Consider the following 27504-nt stretch of genomic DNA (forward strand, 5'->3'; position numbering starts at 1 on the left):
GGTTTTTTTTTGTCACGCGACTGGGAAACGAGTGCGCTTGGGAACAATCGACAGAAACGTCCAACTCGAGGACGATTTTCGATTATGTCGGTTCGATTATGTCCGCGCCGTTTCTCTCTCGAAACCACAACGAGATCGAAGCTCGGCGAGGCGCCGCGAGGCCTCTTTTACCCGACAGTGTACAAATATCACGGGGGTAAATAGCCCGGGGCGCGGCTCCCATCGTACACCCACGCGAGTTATAGCACCAAGTGGAGAAGATACGCGAGGCTGTAATTCAGCCTTGAGCCTCTGAGAGACGAGATTGCCGGCTGGAGAACCACCCGCCGTCGTCTATTTCGGTTTAGGAAGAAAAGGCTAGAGCCGACTCCTTCGGCAAATACTCCTCTGCATGCGCGTGAAATCCGCACCGGCGATCGTTACTTTTAATCACACGTACTAGCGCTTTTCTTCGTTTGGCGACTCCTCGTCCATTGTGATCTTCATCAGCGCCGGTGACTCGTACCTTTGAGTATTGATATATTTTTGCGCATTATTTTTGTCGATAAAGCTATTACTCTACGAGGAGAATCAATGATATTGATATTAGGCGAATTTATTAGGTTCAATTGTTTGCAATTGTTTGATTAATTTGACCTGCAGATTTTCTTCATACATGCACGCATACGCGTACATGTGTCTCTATGCAATAGAGTCAACGTGATGAAGAAGATTGCAGGGAGATTACGAGCAGACAGTAATTTGACAGTTGACGTTTGTTTCTCGCGTAAGTGGATTACAATTTACATATTCACGTTACGTGCAAGCTGGGTCGATCGGGCAAACCGTGAAGTGCTGGTAGCCCGACTTGCGGAATTAATATTACGATAGGATATAATGAAGGGAATATGATTTAAAAGGAAGGGGAAATGGATAAATGTCGTCCACAGCGTTCACATCCGTTATAAATCAATAAGAAACAATGCCAATGTTAAATCGTTGATGAGTGACGAATCTTGAAATTGTTCGTTTCAAGCGATAACCCCGTTGCACTTAGGCCCTTAGATTTGAATCGTCTCATTTACACATTTCCACATATATCTGAAATTTACGTATGCTAAGCGTATATCGATTAGAACGAATGGGTACTAAATACCCGTAAAGTGGGACACGCGTCAGGGAAATTTTTAGCCGGGCACGCGAACCCGCGTGCGGTTTATGCGTGTTTTCGACCGTATCGTGTGATACGGCTACGTTATGTTAACGTGTGTTACGCAAAAGTCGACTCGGTGGCCCTTGTGTCAACGATCCATCGCGTGTCGCGTATGAAGGTAAGTGCATTTATACCGAGTGTAACCAGACGAATGGACAAATATCTCGTGATCGCGAAAAATCGAACGGGAAAAATTTAATAACTGGAAAAAAACCAGTTTTTCTATTTTGGATACACTCTGTATGCGTGCGTGCATGCGTAGAGCGCTGAACAGAAAGAACATGTGTTTTACGCTAATCGCGAGATACATTCGCTTTACGATAATGCACGCTGACTCTCCGACTCTTACCTACGAGTGGTTCTTTAGCTTTTAGATCGCGAATCGCAATCGAGGATTGCGCTGGTTTTCGCCACGTCACTGGACGGTTTTCTGGCCTTATTAATCCTTTTGTCTGTAACTTACTTTTATATTGTAATCAGAACTTCGCTTTTCGCGGGAATGGATAACGAGAGAACTCTCTCTTGAAAGATTACATTTAATAGTCATGCTTGATCTCGATGGAAAATATCATTAAATCAGAGAAATGTCGAAATGTGGAACAATTTTTGCTTTTGCTTTAATAATATCTCGCGAATTCTACGAGTATTATTGGCAGAATATTGACTGAAACTTGCGCCGGCTAATATTTCGCTGGATCCATTTTACCGATTCGCATGCGCATTGAAATGTTGAGTTTATTTGCGATACCGAGATAGCAGAGGTTTTCTCGACTTCGTCTACGTGCTCCTTCGGCTTCGTCGAAGGCAAAACTTCGATTAGATTACTAGGTACGGTGTGCAACAGCAGATCGCGAATTCTTTTCCTCGCCAAGTTCCACTTGTTTTTCTCGAGCTTTTTCTCGATCTTTTTCTCGACCGTTTTATCAAGTTGAATAACAATGCTTAAATTCAAGCAGGATCATGAGATAAAGCATTCTTGAAGCCATTATTATAATTAAAGAGGGCTGTAGTTACGCAAGCGTGATAGATTTCCCGGTAAAATTCCTCTTTTCCCATTTCTGATTCTGTTTGTACATACATGCCTGCGAGGTGTCAAACAATTAACAGAATCGTTAATCGATGCCTCAGGAATTTCCGCGATGTTTGTGTGCTTCCCCGAACGCGGTGAAACTATCATTAGCAAGTAATATCATGGGCACATTAATATTAATATTCGATAGTCGTTTCTGTACAGCCAATCGTTTGTCAATATTTACTTTGACATATTGTTCCCGGTGCATTCCGTACACAGTTTGTTGCCTGGAGCGCGAAAGCCAGCCCAGAATCGATCAACTGTTTGCGTAGATATTGTTTTACCACGCGATATATTTACCTTTTGTAAAACAGCGTACCGATGCGAGTTGTGTACCCTTGTTAAATTGCGGACACTAAGGAAATCTAGACGACCGGGGATGACAGACGTGTCGATAATCGGATATGATCGATAACCGATCACTTTTGTTATCAATCGAACAAAAGTTACAAAGGGTCCTTACGGATTACGCGTTTGAATATGTCGGCCGAACAGAAACGCCTCCTCCTATCGATTTTTACCTTTTCAAACGTATCCTCTATACATTTCAATGCCATGGAAAATGGAATAGCCGACGTCACTCCGCGGCTCGAAAGTGAATGGAGGCATGGAGGGAAACATCACGTATTTACACGCAGGATATTTGTCTCGCTACCTCCGCAGAGTGGAGCAATTGCTTGTTCCAATTCTGGGCTCCGACTTTGCCGTATCGCATCTTCCTCTATCTCGAGCTTGACTTAATCGAGCTGCATATTTAAAGAACTGTCAGGCACGAACCGTCTGTGCGCGCGATTCTCATCAATTACGGCGCGACGGACCTGTCGGAGAGTCTACATTATTCGCAAAGTAATATCGATAAATAAGTTATATAATTGAGCTGACCAGGGCCACATTACGACGGACACGAGCTGTCTCCAGGGTTAAAGTTAGATGGGGTCAGTTTCCCGGAGGGAGAAAAGGGAGGTGAGGGTAGGGAGGGAGATGGGGTGCATCCAACTTTGGTGATGCAGTCTAATTAAACTATACCTAATTATAATTTCTTTCTCTCTCTTCCTCTGCCTTTCCCTTTCTCTCTAAATATATGTTCATTCACATCACTAGTATCAATTCGGACAGATGCAACGAATTTAGTTTCTAATTAAATTGATGTAATCCAAATTGATGAACTCCAAAAACCAAATTTAATTCCTCTGCCGTTATTTTTGGAATCCAGCCAACATAATAAATATTTAAATCATTATTTTATTGCGAATCTTCATTCCTCTATATGTTTAAACGTCACTATTTTGCATTCGTATTCGGACTCGTTTTCCATTTACATGTTCAATTGTCCGTGAAATCAGCTGTTTCGTATTAAGCGTGTTTTTGTTCCGTCAACGTTCGTGTATGTCTTCGATTCTTGTATATATCTTCGGTTTGCATCGATGTTCTCGGTTTCCGTAATGAATTGGATCTCCGGTATACCTCTAATATGGATTACGCGTCAAACATGTTCCGGTGGTCCGGCTGGATCGCTCTGAAATCAGCGAGTTAGCGAACCGGATGATTCGGATTCAGCATAACTTACCGCGCAGTGGATATCTCTTGATTTTCGTGGGCGAGTCAACGCGAGTCGCGACGTACTTCCCAACATCAAAGCTCAATTCTACGACTGTGATGGACCCGAGCGCAGGAATAAAGTTACCGCAAAACAGAATTATCAGATTTCTGTAATAAAATGTTCCTCTTTCCTACTGTATTTGTCTGTCGAAATCTCAAATTAAAATCTCTTTGGATTAATTTTTACTGCAAGCAGAAAGTATTTTACGTGCTTACGTCCCAGAAAAACCTAATACAGGCAGTCCTCGTAATAACATCCATTACACAAGATCAAAAGACTTCCACATCTGCTTGATAAAAGTGCTATCACAAAAAAAGAAGAAAAAAAGGAAAAGCAGAGAAAAAACAAGAAGCAACTCGCTCCTGATTGCGATAAGAGCCAGCAGTGAGATGAATGGGAAATGGATGAGGAAGGTCTCATAATAAATCTCGCTGTAGAATGTAATCTTTTTTAATGTCGATAAATATAAATTTGCGAGATCCGTCCTGCGCCGAACCGAAGGCGTCGCGTCTCGTGACGCCAGCGTCTGCGGCGCAGCCCGGAGCTCGCCGATCTAGCGGTGGCGTCGATGGTGGGAGGAAACGCGCGCGGCCATGTGCTCGCGTCGTAGACGCCTGATCGGTGATCAGTCGACGCCGCGCGTTCGCACTGGGCGCGTGTCTTTTGTCAGAGCTGTCGCTTTGCGCTCTGCGACCCGGACGTGCGTATCGACGATACGAGCGTTCCTTCGTTTCGTTTCCCCGGTGTCTGCACGGTGTGCGTGAGGCACTCGCACACGGTGTGTGACACGTGTCGAATTAACGTAATCACGGCCCGCCCTCCCTGCTCCCCGTTGCACTCGCGTGCACCGAGTGCGGCATTATTCTCGTGTACGTTTCCCAGCGCGCGATGACAACGGTAACCGCGCGTTACTGCTTCCCGCATCCTTCGCGCGTGTGACGTGTCTCTCTCTTTCTCTCTCTCTTTCTTTCTTTCTTTCTTTCTCTGTCTCTCGGTCGAGAGAAAAGCGAGAAAGAAGGAGCAAGTTTTCCGAGAGCGAGAGAGAGTAACGACACTTGGACAGTTCGGTAGCGGACGGTTGTCTCGGAAAATGCCAAGGTGATCCCCCCTTTCTCCTTCACCTGGCGCACTAGAGGGAAGAAACGGTCGTCGTCGTGAGTCGTCCTCGCGTACAGCGGCGGTGTGTTACCTCGCGTACTCCTCAGACCGCTCGTGTTTTCGCGCTCGTCGTCGCCGATCGCGTCTCTCCCTGATCTCCCCGCGATTAAACGCGAGGTGGAATCGCGTGGTTGCACGCTGGAGCGTGGTCGCCCATTGATCGGTCAAAATGCATCACACGGCGCCGTGGTACTTGCCCTGGGGCCTAAAGCTGGTACCGCTGCCGATTCCGCCAGGACATCCGGCCTCGGGTATCCCCAATCCCGCCGGCCTGCACCTGCTGGCGCCTTTACCCGGAATTTACGCGCCGGAACCACGAAAGGTAAGCCACTATCCGTACATCTCGTCCGGGAAACTCTCGGTCCCACGAAACGACCGTGTCGCAGCAACTTCCCCGTTGACAGTTTCTCACGGAACGCTGCGTATCTCTCCTGTAAAACAGAGGACTTTACTTTCCGCGGGAGTGCGGTACGGTAGTGCGCGCCGCGGGAGAATCACTTGAACGTTGACGAGAATCGAGTTAAATAAGCTATAGAAGTTGGAAATTGGTTCCGGGTCCCGGACGAAAACTCTCAACTCGAAAATGAGATACATCATGTTTCTCATTCCGGCTGCAAAGTTTTAATTTTACTTGGGTCTTCGAGATTTAAAGTTGGTTATCGCGAAGTAAGCGCGCTCGTTCTCTTCATTATCGCCGGACGGGTTAGCGTTCGTGCTCCTCGAGCAAAAGCTCGATTCATTGCGGAGCGACCAAGTCATAGTAATTGAAAAGTTGTTTCGTGGAAGCACAACTCTTTTTCCATTTCGCGGAACCACCCACAAAGCGCGCCATTTGATTCGTCAGAATCCGGGCGCTTTCTGATTTATTTATATCCGATGATACCGCGAACGAGACGCGAGTAGATCATTCAAAAGCGATGATCGCTGATAGGTCGAGTTACGATCAATTGCATCGAATGTTACTCATGCTGACGTGAGCAGTAAGACGACGCGCTGCGTTCCGGTTCATGAATCACGTTTCACAATGGCGCTATCGAACTGTCTTCTTAATCAGGCTAACGTCGGCACGCACAATTAATGAACGGTTCTGATTTCATCAACGAATATCACGCGTATTCGCTGCTAAAAACGTGACTGAAAGTTTTCTACTTGTATATCTTGAATCAATGTGTCAATCAATAAATAATCAGAACACTGTTACACAATAGAATAATCAGATAAATTTACAAGCGTTGCAACGCGCTTCGGTCGTGAATTAAAATATCGTTAAGGCTGTATTAATAGCAGACATCCGGATTGAGAAATCCTAATGAAAGAAGCCCGCCAGTATTAGACCCGTTTCATATATTATTACTATTGTTAACAACATATACGTATATCATATATATGGATGCCTCCTCAGAGAAGAAAGAGAGAGAGAGAGAAACAACTGGTCCTCTTATTTATAAATAATTAAACCTGTCCGTGTACCAAATTCGATCCAGTTATCTGGGCTGTCTGTTGTCCTTAGCGCGCTTCTATTCTAGGTAAAATCTAAATGATGGGTGCGTACGAGGGCGAATGCATCTAAAATAACCCGCAGAATGCTGGTCGCATGTATTAGAGATAGCATGACAAGTATTCATACTCGTCGCGCCGCGCCATGCATACGCGATGCTCGACTCGAAGAGTCAGCACCCTTAGTCTCGATCCGCTGGTCCCGAATTCGTCGGAATGCCATAGCGAGAACGATAGCGTTCGCCAGGGTCGCTGAATATTTCGCGCTGCATCGTGAATTATGATTCGATATTGAGCGGAAGGGAAGGAAAAATTTGCCCGGCCGGCATCCGGCGATGAGCGAACGAGCCGATTTGCGGTTCTACGGCCTCCACGGCCCGAGTTGTGTATGACGAACGAAGATATCGTTCCTCCACCAACTGTTTTTCCTCTTTCACCTCTATTTATCTAAGAGGCGGGGAAAAAGGAAGTAAATTATTCTCGCGAAAACACGGTTCTATAATAAGAGGCACGGAATTCGGCCTGTGTCGCGATTGGCCTACCGGCACGACTCCGAGCCGCTTCATCAAACTCGATATAACTGTACGTAAATCTCTTCCCACGTGTCCGGCGCGTGCTAATAGCTTCTTAATGCTGTCTCGCTTACAACATTGCTCGATTAGTGGGCCAGATCGCTCAATCATGATCCCAAGCGCGGAGGCGGCAATATTTTTTCATACCGATACTCGGAGCAGTTCGATTTTGCTTGACGTTACAGGGAGAGGCAAAGATGTAATCGTAGTTTGCGAAAGGGAAATCATTTCTCCTCTCTCTCTCTCTCTCTCTCTCTCTCTGAGCGCAACGTTCGCGGCATCGGGATGAAAGAGATCGTCGTGGCGTCCGTGCACGGCCTCGACGTGTAATGAAATTACCGGGGGCAAAGGTGGGCCCCTCTCGCCGTTTTCATTCCGCCTCTCTCAGGTCTGCTCTCGCGTAAACCGCCGGGAGGACTAGCGGCGTTCTCTTAGAAATTCGTATCAAGCAAGTATACCGTGGTCGTCGTCGTGGTTGTTAGGAACGACGGCGGATACACTCCAGCGACAGGGTAAACGTTTCCCGAGTGCATATCTATAATTTGACGAGCACTTTGCCGTCACTTTGCCGCATTCGCATTTGCGGCGGCACTTTTCCGAGGCGACACTCGTTCTTGCCCGCGCGCTCCGACATTACCGTAATTCGCCAAGTATAAAGCTCCTTCCAGGTAGGAAGGGACGTCGCGGAACAGACGTTACGCTACGCCCATATAACGTTGACGGACGTTCCAAAGTTTCGCTAAGGAGGACTATTAAACAAACGTAATCGGGCGATCAACTACATTCGTGCCGACGAGAAGCGAACGTACGAAATCTGCTCCGATGCGACGCGAAGCAGCGGCGATCTATCGATCGTGAAGCACGCTTCTGCCTTTTGGGACATGTAGATTGCCTGGATCGGGATAAAGCTTGCCACCGAAACAGTCGCCAGACGTGTCGTTACGTCCGTGAGATACACGCTCGCGTGCACCTTGGACGCCGAGCCGCATGCACGTACGCGCGCGACACTTTACGAGCAAACAGGTGCGCCGCACCTTCGACCAGTCCGGCAATCCGTTTTCCCGGTTGAGGGATCTATGCGCGATCATCTGCATTAATTTGACATTATTTCTTGCGACCGTTCCTGTCGCTGCGCATCGCGACACCTAATCGATTCCGACAATGCCTTGCGAAACTGGACATATTACGGATATCAAAAGATGGTGACGGTCTTGCAAATGATCTTACATATTTTATTCTCCGATACAATACCGTTTTGCAATCGTCTCTCCATCTCAATACCGGCAATTTTCACGATCTTTACATTTTCCATTCTCGGCATTAGTGGTTTTATTTTATTCAATTTTTTACGTGGCCGTGACTGACACGTTCGCGTGCTTGGATGCGTCTATCGCACGAATGATACCATTTCATCGTAAAAACTGGACAGCGCTTGATCATCCAGTGCCAATAATTTTTAGCGCGAAATGGCGATAAGGGAAATACTTATTTGTTTTCCATCGATTGCGAATTTTGCAGAATACCGACATTTATTTATTTATGCCTCTTTCTCTTCCTGAACGTGTTGATAACCGAGATAACGCGATACTCGAGGATTTACGCGTTTCAGTTCGACACACCTTCAATATGCCAGATTACGATGGGCGAATTTACGCAAACATTACACTGATTTAGAATTCATTTATTCGCCATTATTATACGATAACAATGCTGTATTCAATACCCGTCGTACACGCGAAATAACAGGCATTAAATTGTTATTTTCGCACACAATGGTGTCATTATCCGATCAAAGTTACATAAGCGCGTTTGTTACTCTTTTATATCTCTTTTCTTCGCAAGATGCATACATACTAGATATAAGCTTCCTGTTCTTGGAAGAAGTTGAAATCAAGTTTCTCTGAGCGAAGTTTTAATTCGAAGTCGTTTTCATAACTTCTATATTTTCAACGCCGGACATCCTGATTATTAATAAGTCTCAGATTAAAGTTTTCCTTAGACAGATATTAAATGTTTAAATGTTCATATTAAACGTCCAGAGAGAGGCAGAAGGGGAGTGATGGAAGAGCAGAGAGAGAGAGTCATAAAGTTGGACTCGCGAGAGTCTTTTTAATTCTCGAGCTCAAGTAACTCGGTAATCAAGCTCTCAATTAAATCCTCGATAAGATCATCACAGATATAAATCACTTGAATGATTTCCTTTTCTTTTGCAAATTGCACCCTTCGTCAATTTCATCGTGCAGCCATTTCCATTATGCGTCAAATCCCAACACGAATCCTCGCGTTTGCGCGCCGGAGTCCGTCAATTGGATCTTCCGTCGCGTTAAACGACGAATCCGCAGCGGCCATACGGGCGCACGGCATAGCACGGCGGCGCGTCCACGCCATTAATTCGCAATCTATTTATTTACCGCGATTGCACGTTCGTAACATGGCGTTTGATCTTCGCGCCCATGTACGCAGCAACGCCCGCTTTCGCGCGGCGGTCCGCTCTCGGCGCGCCGCGTCGCCGCGTCCATACGAGGCTGCGGTTATTCCGGGCGCGCAATTATCTCCGCACAATGGCTCGATCGCGAGCAAGTGCGTCGCTGCGAGTGCCAGTGCCGCACTCCGTTTCGTGAGTGCGGATCAAACGAATCTCATTTTTCGCGCGACTCGACGAAATTTAATGAGGTGAACTTTGTTTAATGAGAGCGGCCAAGCGCTCTCATTAAATTTGAGCTTGCGACGAGGATGCAAGTTCGCGGGAATTTAAAGACTCCTCCTTTGTTACACTACATCTTTATACAAACACACACACACACACACACACGTACCCACATACTCATACATAAAACGTGCAAAGGGAATTTTTGATATCTCGAATGGCTCCGCAGATACGTGGCCGCCACATTTTTCGCGATGTCGAATGGGGAACGAGAATGAACGTAAAAGGGGGAGGAAAATGGATAGAGAGCGAGGAGAGTAATGGACGAAATAGAAAGGGAGAGCGAGCGAGAGAACGAAGCTTTACGTAACATATAGACCTCCGACGTCGTTGACGGATGACAGGAGCGTCTTCTCCGCTGCCAGAACAACCGAGGTTAGACCTCTCTTTCTCTCTTTCTTCCTCTCTCTTTCTCGCTCTCTGTGTACGTGTATTTATACAACGAGAGAAGAGTATGTCGGCCTCGTTCGACGGAGCGGCTAGCGCTTCTCCGACAGCAATATCGGAATTAGAGCCGGCAGCAGTGTAATATCGATATTCCCGAAGGTGCCGATGATTGATTGATTGATTGATTGGGAAATATCGGTCCTCGTCATCTCTCTCTCTCTTTTTCGAACCGAATTTTTTCGACCGTGCCGTCTTTGTTCTGTGAAAAATACATTTCGCAATCGCAGCAAGAACATGCGTATCGATACCCATGAACAGCGTTCCGCTCGTGCAGAATGTATCGGTATTAATCGTTGATAATCGGGACCACTTTCGCGCTACCAGGATATCCCGTTTGCTCTCGCGAGAGCAAGCGAATTTTCTGGGATGGAGATAGATCGTGCGTATCGTAGATCGAGCAGCAGCAGCAGCATTAGCAGCAGCGCGAGGATCGGTGAAAGTACTTGGATGGTGTAATAACACGAGCGCGATGTAATGCCTGCCGCATGTACGTGCATGCAACACGCGGACGGCGGATCGCGGACGTACGACTCACTGACGATGTCGTTTTTATCGCTGCTGAGGTTGACGCCACCTCCTTGTAGTATCAATCACTCTTATCGTGTCCCGGCATGATTGATACACCGGGAAAATCATAACGCACACGGGACGGGGCATGCGAGTATCGACAGGTGTCGGTACCTCGAGGAAAACAGCAATAAAAGATTACACGAATTTTATTTTATTTTTTTCGTTTTTTTCTGCTCGGCCGACGTCCAAATCGCCGCCTGATGACTGTGCTCGAAGTTGCTCCCTGCGATTAAAGTGCGAAAAGAGAAGGGCGAGGTATCGTTCGCGGGGCACGTGCGGGCTCGTAAGCCACGCGAATGCCACGAAGCTGCACGTATTTCGGTCCCTAAGCGTGCGCAACTCGATGGCAGTTCACGATGATGGTTGAAACGGTCTTTCGCTTGCCTTTGCCATTTCACCGGGAGAGCACACCAAGACATTCGCGTGATCCCATCGGCACTGGGCTTCTGCGAACTTCGATTTACTGGCAAAGTGCAGAACACCGAAGAGTCCATCAACGTGAAGTCCATAAACCACTCTTCGTCCTACTGAGTATGACGGTGTGAGAGCCAACGTTACGTTCCTCCTCGTATACTTTGCTAATGATTACCGTATTTGATTGAGATAATGAAACGTATAAACGTTATCCGTTTCTGCTGAATTTCACAGGATAAATGACAAGTCCCATGAAATGTATAGATATGCTACGGAATTAATTGGTTTATTCTTGATCTTTTATTGAAGCATATAATCTGACCGACGTGATTTCGCAACGTAAAGCTGCTTTTTGAAATATCTCGCCACGAGCTATCCATATTTTTATGATTTTCGCCGCTGATGCATAAGAGCGAGAAATTATAATGGATGCACGCTCGTTGGCGCAAATTGGAAACGATCGAGGATAACGGCGGAATTCTAAAGCAACCTAAGATTCTGTTTCTTCATGTCGGGTAATTACGTAATGGTACCTCGAAGAAATGATATTCGCAACGACGAACGTAAAAGAGCGCGCGTGGCAAACACGCGGTCTTATGTCGCGGTTCTCTCGCGATATTTTTCGACTGTGTATTAGTTCTTTGCTGGTCTGGAAAAAATAACGACTGCCTCAGCAATGGGGTACTTAAGATTTACGATGTATCATTCGACACGCAGGGTAGCGTAAAATGGATATTAATAGGAATACAGGCTGGGACCGTGCGCTAAGCGATGGCTCTTTATGGCGAACAGATCAAGTCCGAAGCGTAAACTAGAAGTTCGTTCGGGGGATAGTACGGAAGCCTCCAAAGTCGATCCTGCTTGCCCATCCGTACGCGCGTGCCCGAATGTACGTTACGTTTCTGCAATACGGCTGTACCGCCATTAACCAAATGAAATTTCAGATATATTATACGTGTGTACTCTATATAAGCGGGCTATATTGGCCGACTCTCCCGGCGCAGCGTTGCTACCTAGCAATATTATGTAGTACATACGCCTGTGCGCGCGGTGCATTAGATGCATCATAACGGATATGGGTGAACCAATAATTGAAATTTCGACGAATGAGTCCGAGGCAAGCGTGTTTAACCATGTACAGCGCGAAACGTCATGATATTAATCGTACGGCGAATAAATTTTGGAATGATTCCGGAAGACGGGCAAGCCTTTACCATCGGATTAGTATCAAATATCATATGCTTACGTCTGCTCACGTATCAATAATCGCGTTGACTGCGAGAAATATCAAAATTAATGTAGGCGATGAGCCGTCCATCGGTATTCCACTTCATTCCTGCGCCGTACAAGTAACGCAGTCTTCCTCTTCTTTATATCCGCAGCGTATATTTTCGTAAGCGTCTCTGGGATACGTATTCGTATGCATACGTATGTATTTGTATGCACACAGTTATATGCAACCGCGTCACTCAAACGTCGCGGCTTACAGGCAGTTCCAAACGTTGCGCGTTGATGAGGAACTGCTCGTCGTGCGTTCCCGCGGGGTGGATCGCCTTCTCGTATTCCTGCAGTTCATAAACTTGTTTGGCAGCAGCCTTTACTGTACACGCCTGTTCATTTTCGGGCGAAGGGGTGACGGTGACATGTCGTTTCGCGAACTTTGCTGCTGGTCGCGGGTGCGCACGCCTTTCGTACCTTTCCACACGCGTGACAACTCTTGCTTTGATCAAATATTTAACGGCCACCTTCGTCTGCAGACTCTGGCGTTAATCTCGGCTCGCGCCTTTAATTAATCCGCGTTTTATTAGCAGTCTCTGCTCTACGTATACATCCGCGCGCGAGCGTGATATTTGCGATACAAATCGTAAAAATAATTACGGCGTATCCCGCGAAAAAGGTCGACGAAGCGAGGAGTTAATTCACGTGTCACGCGAGCAGAACATCGCTCCGGCGCGAAATTCCGACGTGCCGCAGCGGGAGAGACTATCGATTTTCCCGTCCTCTCTCTTGCATTAACCATTTATAAAACGTCGTAATGCGAGTCTCTGGCTGTGCGAGGCTTTCTTAATATCCGTGTGTCACACGAAATGCTCTATCAATGACTTGCGTCGGCCGCTTACAGAATATTAGCCGGTATCACTCCCCGACGAGGACGCGTGTGATGCAATATCCGAATGCACTTTTCTGATGAAAATATTGTTTGCTTATTCAGAACACCTAAGGAATATCTATGTCATCGCTAAATAAAAACCAGTTTGTTTTTTATGTCCGCAGTTTGTTTATTAAATTTGTTAAACTATGTCAAATATTAGCGATGTCGTGGTTATCAGTTTCCTTTTTTCATTTCAGTGGCTAGTGCTCTGATAACAGGCTAAAATTGTGTACTGTAATCAATATCGTTTATTGTAACTGTTATTAAAAAATTGAAATTTTTTTGCACCGTAATATTTAGAATTCTTGATAAAATAATCATATTGTATTTCGGATAAAAAATAAATTTCTACCGATAATATTTCAAAATAAAATGATTTTTAAACCAGCGTAGAATATGAAAAGTTTATATGTTGTGTAAAAGTTTATATCTGATCTTAAAATTGTATTTCATCAATAATGCGATACATTGGACAGTTTTTAGTATAAAATATAACGTTGCCTAAAACGAGTAAAACGAACTCGTATTAAGCCTAAACTTAAACTTGCAAGGAATATACAGTTCTGAATTGTGCAGAAATGATATTGAAATTCAGAATGTAACATATGTAATACAACGTAATAAATAATTTTCCGATCGATCGTCGGCAGTTCCGCGGCTAATGAAACTGTTTTATGCATTCCTCTGCCCTGATATTTAGCCTAGAGAGAATCGTGCCAATTTCTGTCATGCGATCTCATCAGATCGCGTTGAGATCTTGTACCTATTCGTCACACGTCCACGGAAATATGACGGCAGTCACGGAAGTTGCTCGTTTCTTTTCGACATCGTCGTGACGTCGAAAATCTCTTCGTTCGATCGGAAACATCTTCGTTTCTTCTCCACTTTTACGTAACGGCTATTCGGCTCGTCACGTTTCACGTAACGTACAACTGTCGCATCTTCGCGTAACTGCATAGATAATTATTATATTTCTCTGTCCCCTATATTTAGCGCTGTGTAATTAGCGCGAAACGGATGTCCCTCGAAAGTCGATGGCTCGGGCACAAAACCTTTCCGCGATAATTGAACGATCACGGCCCATTTAACGTCCGCGTCTCCGAGACGGTATGTAAGCGTCGTAAGACGCGAATTTACGCAATGGGGTACAGCACAACAAATATTTTGGCACGGCCTGGTAGCCGTCGCCAAACGTCGTTTCGCAATCGCAGAATTCGCTTGTCGTCGTCGTCGTCTTCGTCGCCTTCGTCGCCGTTCCTTGCGTCTCGCACCACAGCCCAGCCAAATCGCGACGGCAGCGGGGTTGGACCCCCTCTCGGAAAGCTTCCCGAATAATTAGTCGCGGGTCAAGGCTCGCGCGGTGCTACGGGCAACAAAACAGCAGCGGGCTGTAACAAAACGAAAATAGGTGGAGAAGTCGGCCCGGGGCGGCCTCGAACCGTCCGCTCGCCGCGCGCTCGAGGAGACGAATTCGATTTTTCGTCAGGCTGCGCTAGGCCGCATAGCGTGGCCTATTTAAATTCTTTAATTGATAGATGCCATGTGAATCGCGTGCCTCAGACATGCATCCTGATGCGGGCGCCGTGCTGCATCGAGCGGCGGGGAAACGAGGAGGGAAATGCCCTCGGTCGCGCAGCAATGCGTCGAGTTTTACCATGCTCGCAAAAATTGATTTCTGCTCCCGGGGTGTCGCAGGTGAGCCGGGTGTCTCGCGGTAATGCAAAGCCGGCGATTATTAATCATGACCGAATTAATTTTCCTAAATGCCGTTACTCTTAGCACCATATTATTTTTCTCTTTCTCTCTTTTTTTTATTTCCGTACGTACAATATAAATAAAAAAACGTCGAAGTCTCGGAGAGCCATTATTTTTGTTCCGCGAGAAAAATGCAGCGAGTCGCGATTTTCTTTTTCCGTCGACGTATTTTGGCAAACAGTGTCAGAACTTTCTGTGTTTCCGTTACCGTGCGGCTCGCTCGTGTCATCCCCGTCGGAGTGGGAGATGGGTAATCCGAGATCTGGTGGCGGCTTTTCGATGGACTTAGCGTTTGCAGGGATGGCCTCCGCGGGATTTTGCGTGCGAGTGGTAGTTTGCCGCACCTCCGACGAGAGATCGTATTATCCTGTATCTCTGGTGATCTCCGCCGCGGAAACTTTCGTGCCCCGTTCGAGTTTTGGTCAGTCAGTGAGCCGGCGAGGTGGCGGACACGCGGAGAAAGCGTGTGGGTTCGTTAAAGCGCATTTAGATGGGGGATTAAGGGTGGTCAAAGATATTCACGCGGCGATAACAATCAGCTCGATGCGTGCCGGTCTTCGTTGATTAGATCGGGTAAACGGTGCGAGGAACACCGTGGAGGTGCGAGATAAAAATTGAACTTTAAGCACAGATTTGGAATATCAAAAGTCTCTCGGAGATATCTCGGGAACTCCGAAAATACTCGAAACGACCGTGGAATTTTCGTAGAATTATTTCACGGTTCCTTACAAGTTTCCGAGAGCAATTGTTATCTTTCGTACACCTTCGTTTGCGTCTTCAACGATTTAACGATCATTTTACGACGGTTAATTGTCGAACTGATAAGTACAGCAGTGATATCGAACCCATCGGTCTGGTTAATAGACCGAGACTTGTACCTTAATTGCTTAGAGCTACCTGAGGAAAGACGCGTTTGCCGAGTATGGGAAAAATGGACTCGGGTATCTGGACGAATCGATTACTCCTCCAAGAGTTAGGTCAAATCGCGCGCAGGCGTTCACTCGTAATTACGTAGGCGATAATGATCGTCTCTTCGGCCCGAGATTCGTGCAATAATGAGTGCCGCTTAATCTTCGTGAAAATTATCCCGAGCCGCGCAGCGCGTCCGCGTTATCCAATTCTCGTTCCGAGACCTGAGGCAGAATATTCTAATAGCATTGATCGTCAAGTTTGGAGTTGCAACATCTGATATGCTTACGTACACGTTAATATCCTGTGCACATCGAAGAGTTGCGCAAAACATAATATACAACGTGCAATTGATAGGATTTTTTTCTAAAAATAAATATACGTGCAATATGTGTTTTATCTTCGTCGAAAATCCCGTTATTGCTATTCGTTACGTGAGTTATTGTATCTGGATGTAATTAAAAATCGCAACAGCTCATCGGCTGATCGATCGATTAACAAGTTCGGACATTTGCGTATTGCACATGCCCTCAAGCAGAGATTCCGCGTTTTTCATGTCGTGCATAATGTCTTCCAATAATGTAGTACTCGGGGAGCACGCTGCGGTAATCGCTGGAATTATGCTGTTTATGTAAATGAAATTGCAACGGAGATAAAAAGTTGCCGTGAAGTTCCGTTGGAGGTGTTTCGCACACTTTTCCGCGCGTGGAAACTTCTTAGCTTTTATACGTATCGCTAATTATCTCCATAACCAGAACTCTCTCTCTTTACGAGAAAGATGTATCTTGAGCAAAAGAAATACATAACGAGTAAATAATAATTTCCTTCCGTTCTTCTATAAAGAATGTACGTTGAGGAAGCGGCAACATTAGTTTCGCGACAGTTTCGGTGAAATCGGTGAATTTTATCGAGTCACGTAATAATAAAGATACCCGACGTATTCTTGGATACATACGTATAACATTTATCCGATTCGTTGAATTTTTGTTCAGCGCCACACGGCGATTGAATGCGCGAGCATATCAAGATCAAAGCTCCTTGAGAGTTTCGGAATTTATTTCCAACCGAGATCTCGCACAAAGCGTAGTTTCATATCGGCGTGCCTGCTTTTTTTCCGTTTTTATTCACGCCTCGATGAGGCGAAGCACGATAGAGAAGTGTACAGCATGCGCGTGTCGATAGTGGTGCAATACGTTATTCTCTTTGCGAGGCGACACTTTCCGGCAAGACAAGAGAGGAACTTGCGTCAGGCATATAAATGATGGATACGGCGCGTAGCGATCTGTTCTCGTGATTTGCATTATTATAATATTTCTGAGATATCGAACGACGCGGAAGACAATAAAGTGGGCCGTGGATCTACCGGGTAGACGGCAGATAATGTGGCGGCATTAAGACGAGACGAAAGAAGCTTGCGTTGTAACTATCTGCTAGCGGGTTCCCTCGTTTTCGCTAAAGGGACTTTCCCCGAGATTAACGCGTTCAGACCGCAGGGCTTAAAATGGTCTCGTTAACTTTTGCGTTATTTTCGGTGGAACAATGAGATCTCCGAGATATATCGCACTAGCGTTTATCTCGCACTCGACAACGGACTCGCGATAGTGCACGTATCTCATTCCGGTTTTCCTGCTGGAAACATGGCGATTTCACACGGTGTTCGTAGCGGCAAAGCGTACCGGTAATTAGCGCCCGACGACAAATACCGGATGAAAGTTTCCCCTCCGAAAAAAGGAGAGGAAAAAATATATAAAAATTCCATGCAAATGAAGCGGTGTACAAAACCACGCTAACAAGTTTATTCATGCATCTCGGGCGCGACATTTGTCGTTTAATAATGAAACCATTATTCGTTTAACGACGATGTAAAATTTCACGCGTCGGAAGAATATCTCCCCGCGGCGCGAGGACGTTAATCATTGACGCGAATGAAGCCCGCGTGTAATCCGAGACCGAAAGCCCCATTCTCGACAAAGAGACAGGATCAACGCGCGGAAGGAGGTTCGACGTCCCTCGCCGCCTGGCGGCGACGGGAGGGTTACTCCGTAACCGGAGAAGTCGGGGGATCGAGGACGAGGGATGCACGAGTCAGAGGGAGGACGTTACCGCCAGGACATACATACGGCGGCATTATAGCGATGAGACCGCGCGCGACGTCGCGTATTTTATGCAGAGTGCATATGCACCGGGACCCCGATAGGGCCGGCTTGTCTATGCGTCGTAAGATTTCCTAAGGGATAAGACGCGGTGGCGCGCCAACTTTACATATATCGGCGCCCTGAGCGACTCCTCAATGCCTCACGTTGAAATTTACACTCGTCGCGAGGAATTTAACAAGTTGAAATAGACTTGAATAGACTGTAATTGATAGCGATCGTACGAGTTATTTCACAATGAGTGTTGCGTTAAAGTTGATATATTGAGTGAAATATATATTAAAGCCATCTTCATTAACGTTATCAATTTTTTGTTAACGTTGACGGTCAAAATAGAGTTTGCTTGCTTGTATTTGAAGCTGCATACTGTGACACGCTCTTCGAAGGTCTTGGAGATAGAAAGAACGAAATTTTATCGATTCCGCCTCTCGCACGGTCAGCTTTGTGCTCGTCCGTCACGTTTCGCACGCGCGACTTCTTCTCGCTTAATGATCCTCGATTGCTTCACGGTATTTGCATGCGCGATAGGAGGAAGGAGGTGTGCTGCTTGTCACGTCAAGTATTTGCACGTGTCGTTGCATACGAAGGTGCTTTCAGTACCGAAAGAGTGTAAAGTGCAATATGAAGGTAACGTGTGCGCGGCTTGATGCACGTAATCGCCATCGGATTATCAATCATTGACTTGGAAAATTGTGATATCATGAGCGTCTCGGATATAAAGGAGAAAGACCGCATTTGCCGAGTAACTTCTACAGATACCTCAACAAAACTCGATTAGATCATTGATTATCGGAATCGCATCGTTTCCAATAACGATAATTGTCGGTCTGGAATGAAATTCCTCGCTGAACGAAAAGGGATAATGCATTTTTGCGCGAGACGCCATAGAGTCATTCCACCGCAATCGCATCCGCAAAATCTGTGAAATCGGGCGTTCATGTATGGTCGATTATCTTCGCAGGATTGATTAGACTCGCGCACAATTATTTTTACAAAATCATACAACTTTTTGCACACGCAGAACAGAATACGGCAAACAACAGAAAACTGGTGTAGTTGGCATACAAAATATGGTTGGCACAAAACTGCACAGTCTCTCTTTCTTTCTCTCCTTTTCTTTTTACGCAATCGAAATACTCTGATTTAATAAAAATGAAAATAATAAAAATACGCACGTGGCGGACGTCGGTTTAACGTGGATAACTGACAGCATTACATTTGGCTAGCAGCCACCTTACCTGCACTTATTAGGGAGATGCTCTATTCACGGTGTCGCACGTGACGATTCTCAAGGCGAGTGACTGTGTGCACGCGATGAGTGCTCGCTGGTGACACGCGGAGACCATGACCTGTCATGGGCTATCATCGCGAGCATTCGAATTCGTGTCATGTAAGAACTTTACGATTGCAGTTGCAAGTTGGAGCGAATGCAATGCGAACGAAATTATGTGTGTAAAAATATTTGTAATGGATGATGTTGCTTTTTCTCTCTTCTGATCTATGCTTAGCCAATCATGAAACAAGACATTTGACTTGATAGCGGACGTAACGTTTACCACATGCGAGCGTTCGGTCGTGCACGTGTTTTTACTACTACCACCTCGTGATTTTGTGCGGGATAAACGTGACGTGATGACTGCTGTCTAACTCGACGCGAGATAAAATAACGTATAGCATTACCGACGTTCAGAAATTGGGGAACGATTTTCTTTTTCCGACGAGCGTAAACGACTGTCACGTCCGTTTTACAGACTAACGTATGTTTAATGCACATGCCACGCTAGTTTGAAAAATATTTTCACAATCTAGGTAGAGTGATTATTGTTTATTATATTATACTTTTATATATTCTACTTTGTTTTAGTACTGTGAATTTTTTCTTCATGACATGATTTAATCACGCAAAGTCAGAAAACGTTTTTAAACTAGTGATTTTTTAAGCTAGTGGATACACGAATAAAAATTAATAATGCAGAATGAATCAGTTACGTTCAAGAAGTTTCGTAACTGGTACGCTCAGTTTTTGACAAAACTCGAAGATCAATTTGATGCCATAACTGCTTTTAAACTGCCCACCTCTTCTCCGATAATCATCCCAGCTTTGACTCCCCCATTGTTCGGTACCAGAAAAAATCCGATCGACGTTATGTCATAAAAATTCACTTTTAGAACGAGTAGTCGTTCATCGGCAATGTGAGAAGCGCAGAAGAAAGGCCATTGAATCGAGCTTTTCGACAGACCGATCGCCTCTGACGCTCTATCTCGGATCTGCCTGTCGACATCACTTTGTCGTTATTCACGGCGATGATGCGGGACGTCTTAGAGAGGAAGAGAGAGAGAGAGAGAAAAGAAGGATGACGAGAACGATGTCTGAGGCAAAACTCGCCTGAGGAGAAAAACTCGTGTCTAAGAAATACGCACCGTGACGTGAAATGAATTAGAGTTTTTCCCGCGACAGTTTTTCTCGTGATCACTTCTGTATTGTCATCAAACAACAATGTGTTGTTGTTATTGAATACATCATCGTATCGTTTGAGTATCATCCGAAGCCAATTTTCCCGTGAGACAATCCGACGAAAGATCGCGTCCGTTTCCGCCAGGAGCAAAGTTTCGTTGCGATGCAGTTCACCAAGTTACCGGCGATCCGCGATGACGTATCGCGAAACAGACGTAACTTGAAGTACCATTTCTTCAACGCAATCTTATTAAACAGTACCAAGAAGTAACATAAATACGGATTTCGCCCTCGCGAAATTGCGGTTCTTTTTAGGAAAAGTTTGTTAGAGTTTGTTAGAACTGTGCAGGATAGTACCGGATAAAGGATGCAACGGTAATGCATGCGTTACGTGTCAGAATGGGAACAGTAAGCGCGGCTCTATCTGCGTGTCTAAATCTTGATCCCGCGTGCGTGCTTATTATGTTTCCGCGGCGAAATTTTTATCATCTGTCTCGCGTGTTATAATACATTCCGCCTGAATGCCCGATTACCTTTCACCATGTGTTCGCGATTGCGGCTTCCCTCCTGCCCCGAATGCATTTCAACCGTTTGCGTTGCGGCACGAGCGATTTGTATTCGCGTTACTCACCAAAATTGCCAGGGATATGGAAAATTCCACGTATGTTCACGTGGCGACGAGCATTTGGCCCGGGATAAATTACTATCGGTGGCGCGCACGCTCGCGCGTGCACGGCCGGCATCATGCATCGATTTGCACTACTAATTAACTGTTGCGTCGGCTTCAATTAATTACAATGAATATCCCGCGGTAAAGTGATATCGGTTGCGCTCGCGGTGTCCATCGCTAGCGGGTCTGGGCAATCAGATAGGCTCGAATTTCGGGTGCCGGCTTTACGAAAAGCTCACCCTCGCGAGCTTTGCTTTTTGTGCGCGAGTTCGTTGCTCAACGTCACTGTGCCGTGATTATTTTCACATTTTGAAAGGCATGCACGTCGAGCGTAACGATAATAGGTACGTGTCACCCGTTACTCGTAGTTACGTAGTTTAGAGAGAGAGAAAATTGCAGTTTGGATCATCTTTATCCCGAACCTGGTAAAGTGAAAGTTCCCGGATACTCACGATTGTTTTCGATCATCCGTGCAACGTCACCGGCTCACGATTATTTTAACATATCTTAAAAGCAAGCGCGCGCGCGAAACGCTCGCCTCTGGGGATTAGTTCCTATTTTCCGCGACTTGAAAAGAATTTTCATAAGCGAGATTCGATTAAATTCCCTTTTTTCTTCCATTTCACGAAATGCCGCGGTGCTTGCAAAATCCTCCTTCCAGGTCAGCCCTGGGAAATATCCGCCGCGTCATCACCGCAACGCGGCGACTTGTTGTGATAGTTATCGCGAATAAAACGGGGGTGGCGGATAAATCGAAGCATATCCTATCGCCCGCGTCGACCACGTGGACAGCAGTTAATGCGCAACGCCCGCGTTTACGAGTGCAACGTGGCGTAATCGCACCTGCGACCACGGGGCGGATTTTGCTGCAACACCCCCGCATTGGTGGTTTGCGGTCGATAGGCCACCGCGGGGATCGTAGTGATATGATGCGACCAAACGATCGTATTTTCTTCACTCTTTACCGTTGCATCCGTTGTCGTGGATCCGGAACGGTTAGAATGAAATTTCTTCGTCAGTGAGGATCGCGTTTTCCACTTATCTCTTTGGATGGACGACAGATAATTCGTCCTAGGAGGGAAGAGTCGGCCAACAGCGACAGCGACCAGGCGAAATACCGCGTCGTAATTTCACTGTCCTTTTTACGACGCCTCCTCGTAGCGGCGAGGTCCTTTTACGACAGGTAACATCGGCTCGATGCTATTTCGCGTAGATAAGACGCAGATGAAACATAAATGAAATTCTAACGAGGACGCGCCGGAACCCACGCGGATACCAGGCAGTAACTATGCTTTCTTACAGCGGCACGTTTCAAGGCGGGATTGCTTCTTTTTATTTCTCACTCGCAGTAATTACGATAATTTTTTTTTATACAGGAAAAGATACGTGTTCTCGATGCATTGTGCGGATGCTTCGGAGCTTTTATCACTTTCATCGCGCGTTCCTCTGCAAGAATCTTTAAATTAATCTCTTTTCGAATCCTTTCCCCTCTCGCTGCTGCATTGTTTTTCGCTCGTTTTATAAACTGCTTCCTGTTCAGCGTTTCTTTGTTATTACCCGCTGTACTTGTTGCGACGTAACTATCCTGTTGCATCCAGCTCCGTCTTCGGCTAACGTTATTTCCGCGGCGGGTCGTTGGCGAACGCGGAGCGAGGAAGCGAGAAACAACGACGAACTCGTTTAACTTTGTACGTAGCAAGCATCGCGAACTTGACTCGAACAAGCTTTGTTAAGCTTCTTCGACCCTTGGCGTATCCGTACTATGTCGTTTGTGCCTATGAGACTCGTTGAGATTCGCGTACAGCGACATCATCGACGTGAGGAACGTCCGAACAGCCGATGTGATCGCATTATCTCGCGGTTGTTCCTTGTGAAACTTTCGAATTCAGCTCCTTTGCGTAACCACTGCCGCTCTTCGTGGTAGCACAGCGCAAACATCGTCGTAGAGAGAAGATCGTCCTCGGGACGGTACGTACCTGAAAATCGGCGCAGTTAAAACCTTCGTTCTACGTTGTAACGCGGCAGGAGAGGCAAGAAGAGCCATACTCGCAAATGCGGGCTTGCGAGATTTTGCTGATGCTGGAATTTCTCTTGACAATCTTTCTATCGTTTCATTTCCAACACGATTGCCCGATGGAGCGGAATATTTGTAAAAAAATTGAAAAAATTGAAAAAACGAAAGATCGTTATTATAGAGGGGATTAGCGAGGCTTCTAGAGTACAGTTAAGTTTCGCGGACTTCGGGGAAATTATCAGTTTTACATGATCGCGATCGAAACGTCTGAACGAGTTCCAACGCAATTATAACCACTGGCTTAATTCCAATGTGTTTCAGCCGGGAATCGAATTAAACCACGATCGCACGGGACATTTGTTAAGGGGATACCGATACCGTGTTCTCCGTCGGTGGCACATTCGGATATTCGCAAATTAGAGAATAACAACCGTAATATAAACGCAATTTTCTCTATTCATCTGTTTTACGTTCGCTCCGATGAATTTCCTATTATCCGTCGCTCGGCCGCATACCCAATGGCTCGTACATCGACGTTGTCCTACACGAGCTCTTTTCACAGACGTCCGTTACGCACGAGATTAACTTCCGGTCGCGTCCGAGCAGGACCGAACGTCGGGTTCCTTCTCTTTTTGTTCCGCGGAAACGCGGACGGTGCCCGTGATTCGTGGAGATTGAATTTTTTCGTCGATGAAACAACCACATGGAGTTCTCTCCGGTCTTACGTAATCCTCGCGCAATTCCGTTGGGATGCCCAAGCGTTAACTAGCGATCCGGCATTGTCGTAGAATCTACTGAATGGCCTTTCTGGCTTTACGGCTTACAGGGATTAAACGGTCGTTTTTATCTCCATAACGACTGCGAGGTTTACCGCAATGCGCTGTCGATTAAATCCTTTCGTGTAGACCGCCATAAAGTCATAACGCGCCGTTAATAGGGAATTAATCGCTCGGTAACTCTTCTCACTCCCGAGCTGTCTTAATGCACACCAAATGCACCAGCATTCCTTAGAGATTGGATATATACTATATATTTACCATACAATTTTACATATTATAATATATATTTACAGGACTAAATCTCTCGCGGTCGCAGTTAACGAGTTTCAATTTTCTTGCAGTCGCTTACAATTTAATGTATCATGTATTGATAAAAATATATAAAACAGTTATAAAATGCGCAATAATTATATAAATGCGTGATTGTTATTAATATTATTACATTATTATCTAATTCGATATCTCAGTACCGATTCTCTGGGCGAACAATTGAATGTACTTGAACACGAGCGAGCACAATTCTTCCCAGTGCGGCGTCAGGCCGAGGAAAGTAACGCGGTGAAAGGCGATGCGATCCTCGCTGTTCCGCGCGGCAGTTGACGCGATATCGTCGCTCGCAGGATCGTTAGTCACTGTTGGCTGTAAAGCGCCGGTACAGCGCCGTCGGTACTGCGTTGGATGACTATCGTAAAATCCCGGGACCGATGCAGTTTCGCCCAATAATAGCCTGAACTCGGAGCCTCTCCGACGCGATTATTACTGCGTGTTCACGTGATATTCTTGCTCCGTTGTTCCCGCAAACTTGGCGTTATCACCCGGAGGCTTACACGCGCACCTGCTGCGTCGCCAACGTACTCCCGCATAGGGTTCATGAATGTTGTAAGCAGAGGATACATCGCCGATGCGGTTCGCATTCGCAGCTCTCGGCGTTGCGGAGAGCGTATGAATATTGTATACGCAAAGTCATCGCCGCTTTCTTTCGCCGGTTCCCCGTAAATTCATGCACTCGCAGATTAAAACGTAGTGCACCGACGCCGGACAACAGTCATCTAACGCCGTTGTCGGCGCAAACTGCGTCAGCGGCACGTAATTCCGCGCTCTTCAGCTGCGCGTTTCGCGCAGTCACGTCGACTCGCCACTGTCACCGGTAAAATTGTTCAATAAATAATAATGCCCTTAATGGAGCATGGAGAGCACTTAAATTTTTTCTCGTACCCAGCGCGCAATTCTGGGTCAATTTTATTCCTCGTTACCGCGTCGTTTACGGCGACATATCGGGACGACATCTCCGGCAACTCGGGCGATTCGTCTCTATCGACATTTTAAAAAGAATATACCAGCGGCTCGCGCAGCGCGAGGTCAGTCGCTATACTTCTTCGGCAGGTAGCTTTATTATCCTGCAGGGCATAAATTTACTTCCGTCAGGGTGGAGGGCGAAAGGGTATGTGTTCGGTCACGTGTGTATCGCTTTCAGTGGCAGGAAAAATACTGCTGCCACCGGCGCAACTATCGGGCGAAAAAGAATGACTTTCGAAGGAGGTAGTTTCTCGAAAAACCGGGCGTTTCGGTTTATCATAGTGTCCAGGAGCGATCCCTTTACAACGAAATGCATGTACGGACACGTGGCGCGGAATACTAAATGCTTTTAATTATCGGAAATCGATGAGTGTTTGCCTTGTTAAATTAGGGAAATGTGACTACTGTTCTACGCCGGACGGGGAGAGATTGGCCCCGCTCCAGTCAGGATTGATTCTTCCCTCGTCGATAACCGCGTAATTAATAACCAGAAGGTAATGCAAATAATACGCGTTCGCACTTCGTTTATTGACTCAAATCTCGATCGCGCCTTTTGGAAATCTCTCCTTTGGGATATTGTTCTAAAATTCCTAATCTTCTAAGCTCGTCAGGAAACGATCGCATTGCGCGAGATCGTCGTGTACCATGCAATGGAAGAAGCCTCCCTCCCTCGTTCCCCGTAAAATCTCCTTATTCCAGAGTTATTCCAGAATTATAATTCGAGTCACCCGAGCTCGAAACGGTCGTCGTGATGTCAAAGTTGATACTACCACCGATATTCCAGCTTAATATTGATCAGGCGCGATCACGTGACCTAATCAGTACAGTGCTCGATTAGCGAATTAGCAGTAGCCCAAGAGAGCACTCGGAAGTAATCGCTTCTACCTCTCTGCACACAACCGTGTTCCCTCGCTGTCTCTCCCTTCCCTGCTTGGTTCCCCCTCGCCGCCATCGATCAGCTGATCGTGCTCTCTGAGGCAGAACGCCGCAGATACCAAAAAAGATAATTTATATGCCCAGGGTCGTGGCTACCATGTAGAATGGTGTTTCGGCTTTCGAGGCGATTACAACGACGCGACCGGTTCCTCCTCGCACGCATCGCAATATGTATCGAGTTTCCAGAGACCTTTCGAAGTGCGAAACGTGCCTTTCGTTGGCAGTCGCGCTGCGAAATAAAGTTTCCAAACCGGACCGTGTCCGACTTTTATCTAGCCGCTCACCTTGTCCATCCGGCATGGCTCGCTTGATATATGCGAGAAATATGTTACGAGAAATATGCCGCGGGATTCGAAACTTCGCTCCTCGTTTTGCGATATCGTCCCGCATGCGGGTGTTTGGATTACTTTGGATTTGAACTCATTCGAGTTCGCAGGTTCTGCTCGGATGTTTTTGCGCGACCACCGTGTCCTCGTCATCCGCGCTTCGATTCGATGCATTTTATTAATAAACTTTCGCGATATTCTTCTTCTCTTAAATATGATTATGTTGAAAAATAATTATTATGTCCCAGCGTACATGAATGAGCGCTCGTTTCTCTTTTCTTGTATTTGTCGGGTTTATGACGAAGATACCTTGTCTTTTCTTGAGAATGGAAGAAAGGATTATCCCCACAAAACAAAAGCACAAATAAGAACGCGAACACGAAACGAATAATAACAAAACCATCAAGAGTACATTATTCGCGACGGTGTGGCAGACTTTTCTTTCATTCTTTCATAAAGGTTTGTTCTGCAATAATTAATAGCTTAACGAAGGAGGCTCCACGAGATCTCTCTTGTGACGAGCACCAAGTTTTTCATTCACGCTCTTTTTACCGGGATCATAGCAATCATTTTTTTTATTTTTGCATCGTCACTCGGCTGTTAATCGCTCTTGTTGTTGAACGACAGAGAGAAATTACGTGTCAACTGCGAGACGTGCAAATTAACAAATAGAAGATTACTGTAGACGTATAAAATCCAGTATGTGAAATAAGATAATTGCTAGTGTACACAAGTCACAATCATGTGGTGCCAAATTAAAGCTAATCTCTTAGTCTTGTTACGATCCTCAGTTTGAAAACACGACGTTCGGGCTAAAAGTAGTTTTCGTA

At 46.0% G+C, this 27504-nt stretch overlaps 1 protein-coding gene across 6 annotated transcripts in view; it reads left to right on the top strand.

Annotated features, from left to right (window-relative positions):
• LOC105275639 (RNA pseudouridylate synthase domain-containing protein 2) overlaps positions 1 to 27504 on the top strand; it is a 113044-nt gene that overhangs the window by 28785 nt on the left and 56755 nt on the right. Inside the window, exons 1-2 of one of the 6 annotated variants that reach the window (XM_011332614.3) lie at positions 4470 to 4761; positions 4928 to 5344. The exons of 1 other annotated variant lie outside the window; for it this stretch is intronic. In XM_011332614.3, the coding sequence (XP_011330916.1) occupies positions 5192 to 5344 (153 nt within the window). In that variant the 5' untranslated portion in view covers positions 4470 to 4761; positions 4928 to 5191. Of the gene's footprint in view, positions 1 to 4469; positions 5345 to 27504 lie in introns of those variants that run through there. 4 more of the 6 variants (XM_011332615.3, XM_011332616.3, XM_011332617.3 and 1 more) reach the window with 4 other exon arrangements.

Source organism: Ooceraea biroi, chromosome 8, assembly GCF_003672135.1.
Source record: "Ooceraea biroi isolate clonal line C1 chromosome 8, Obir_v5.4, whole genome shotgun sequence".
Lineage (NCBI taxonomy): Eukaryota > Metazoa > Arthropoda > Insecta > Hymenoptera > Formicidae > Ooceraea > Ooceraea biroi.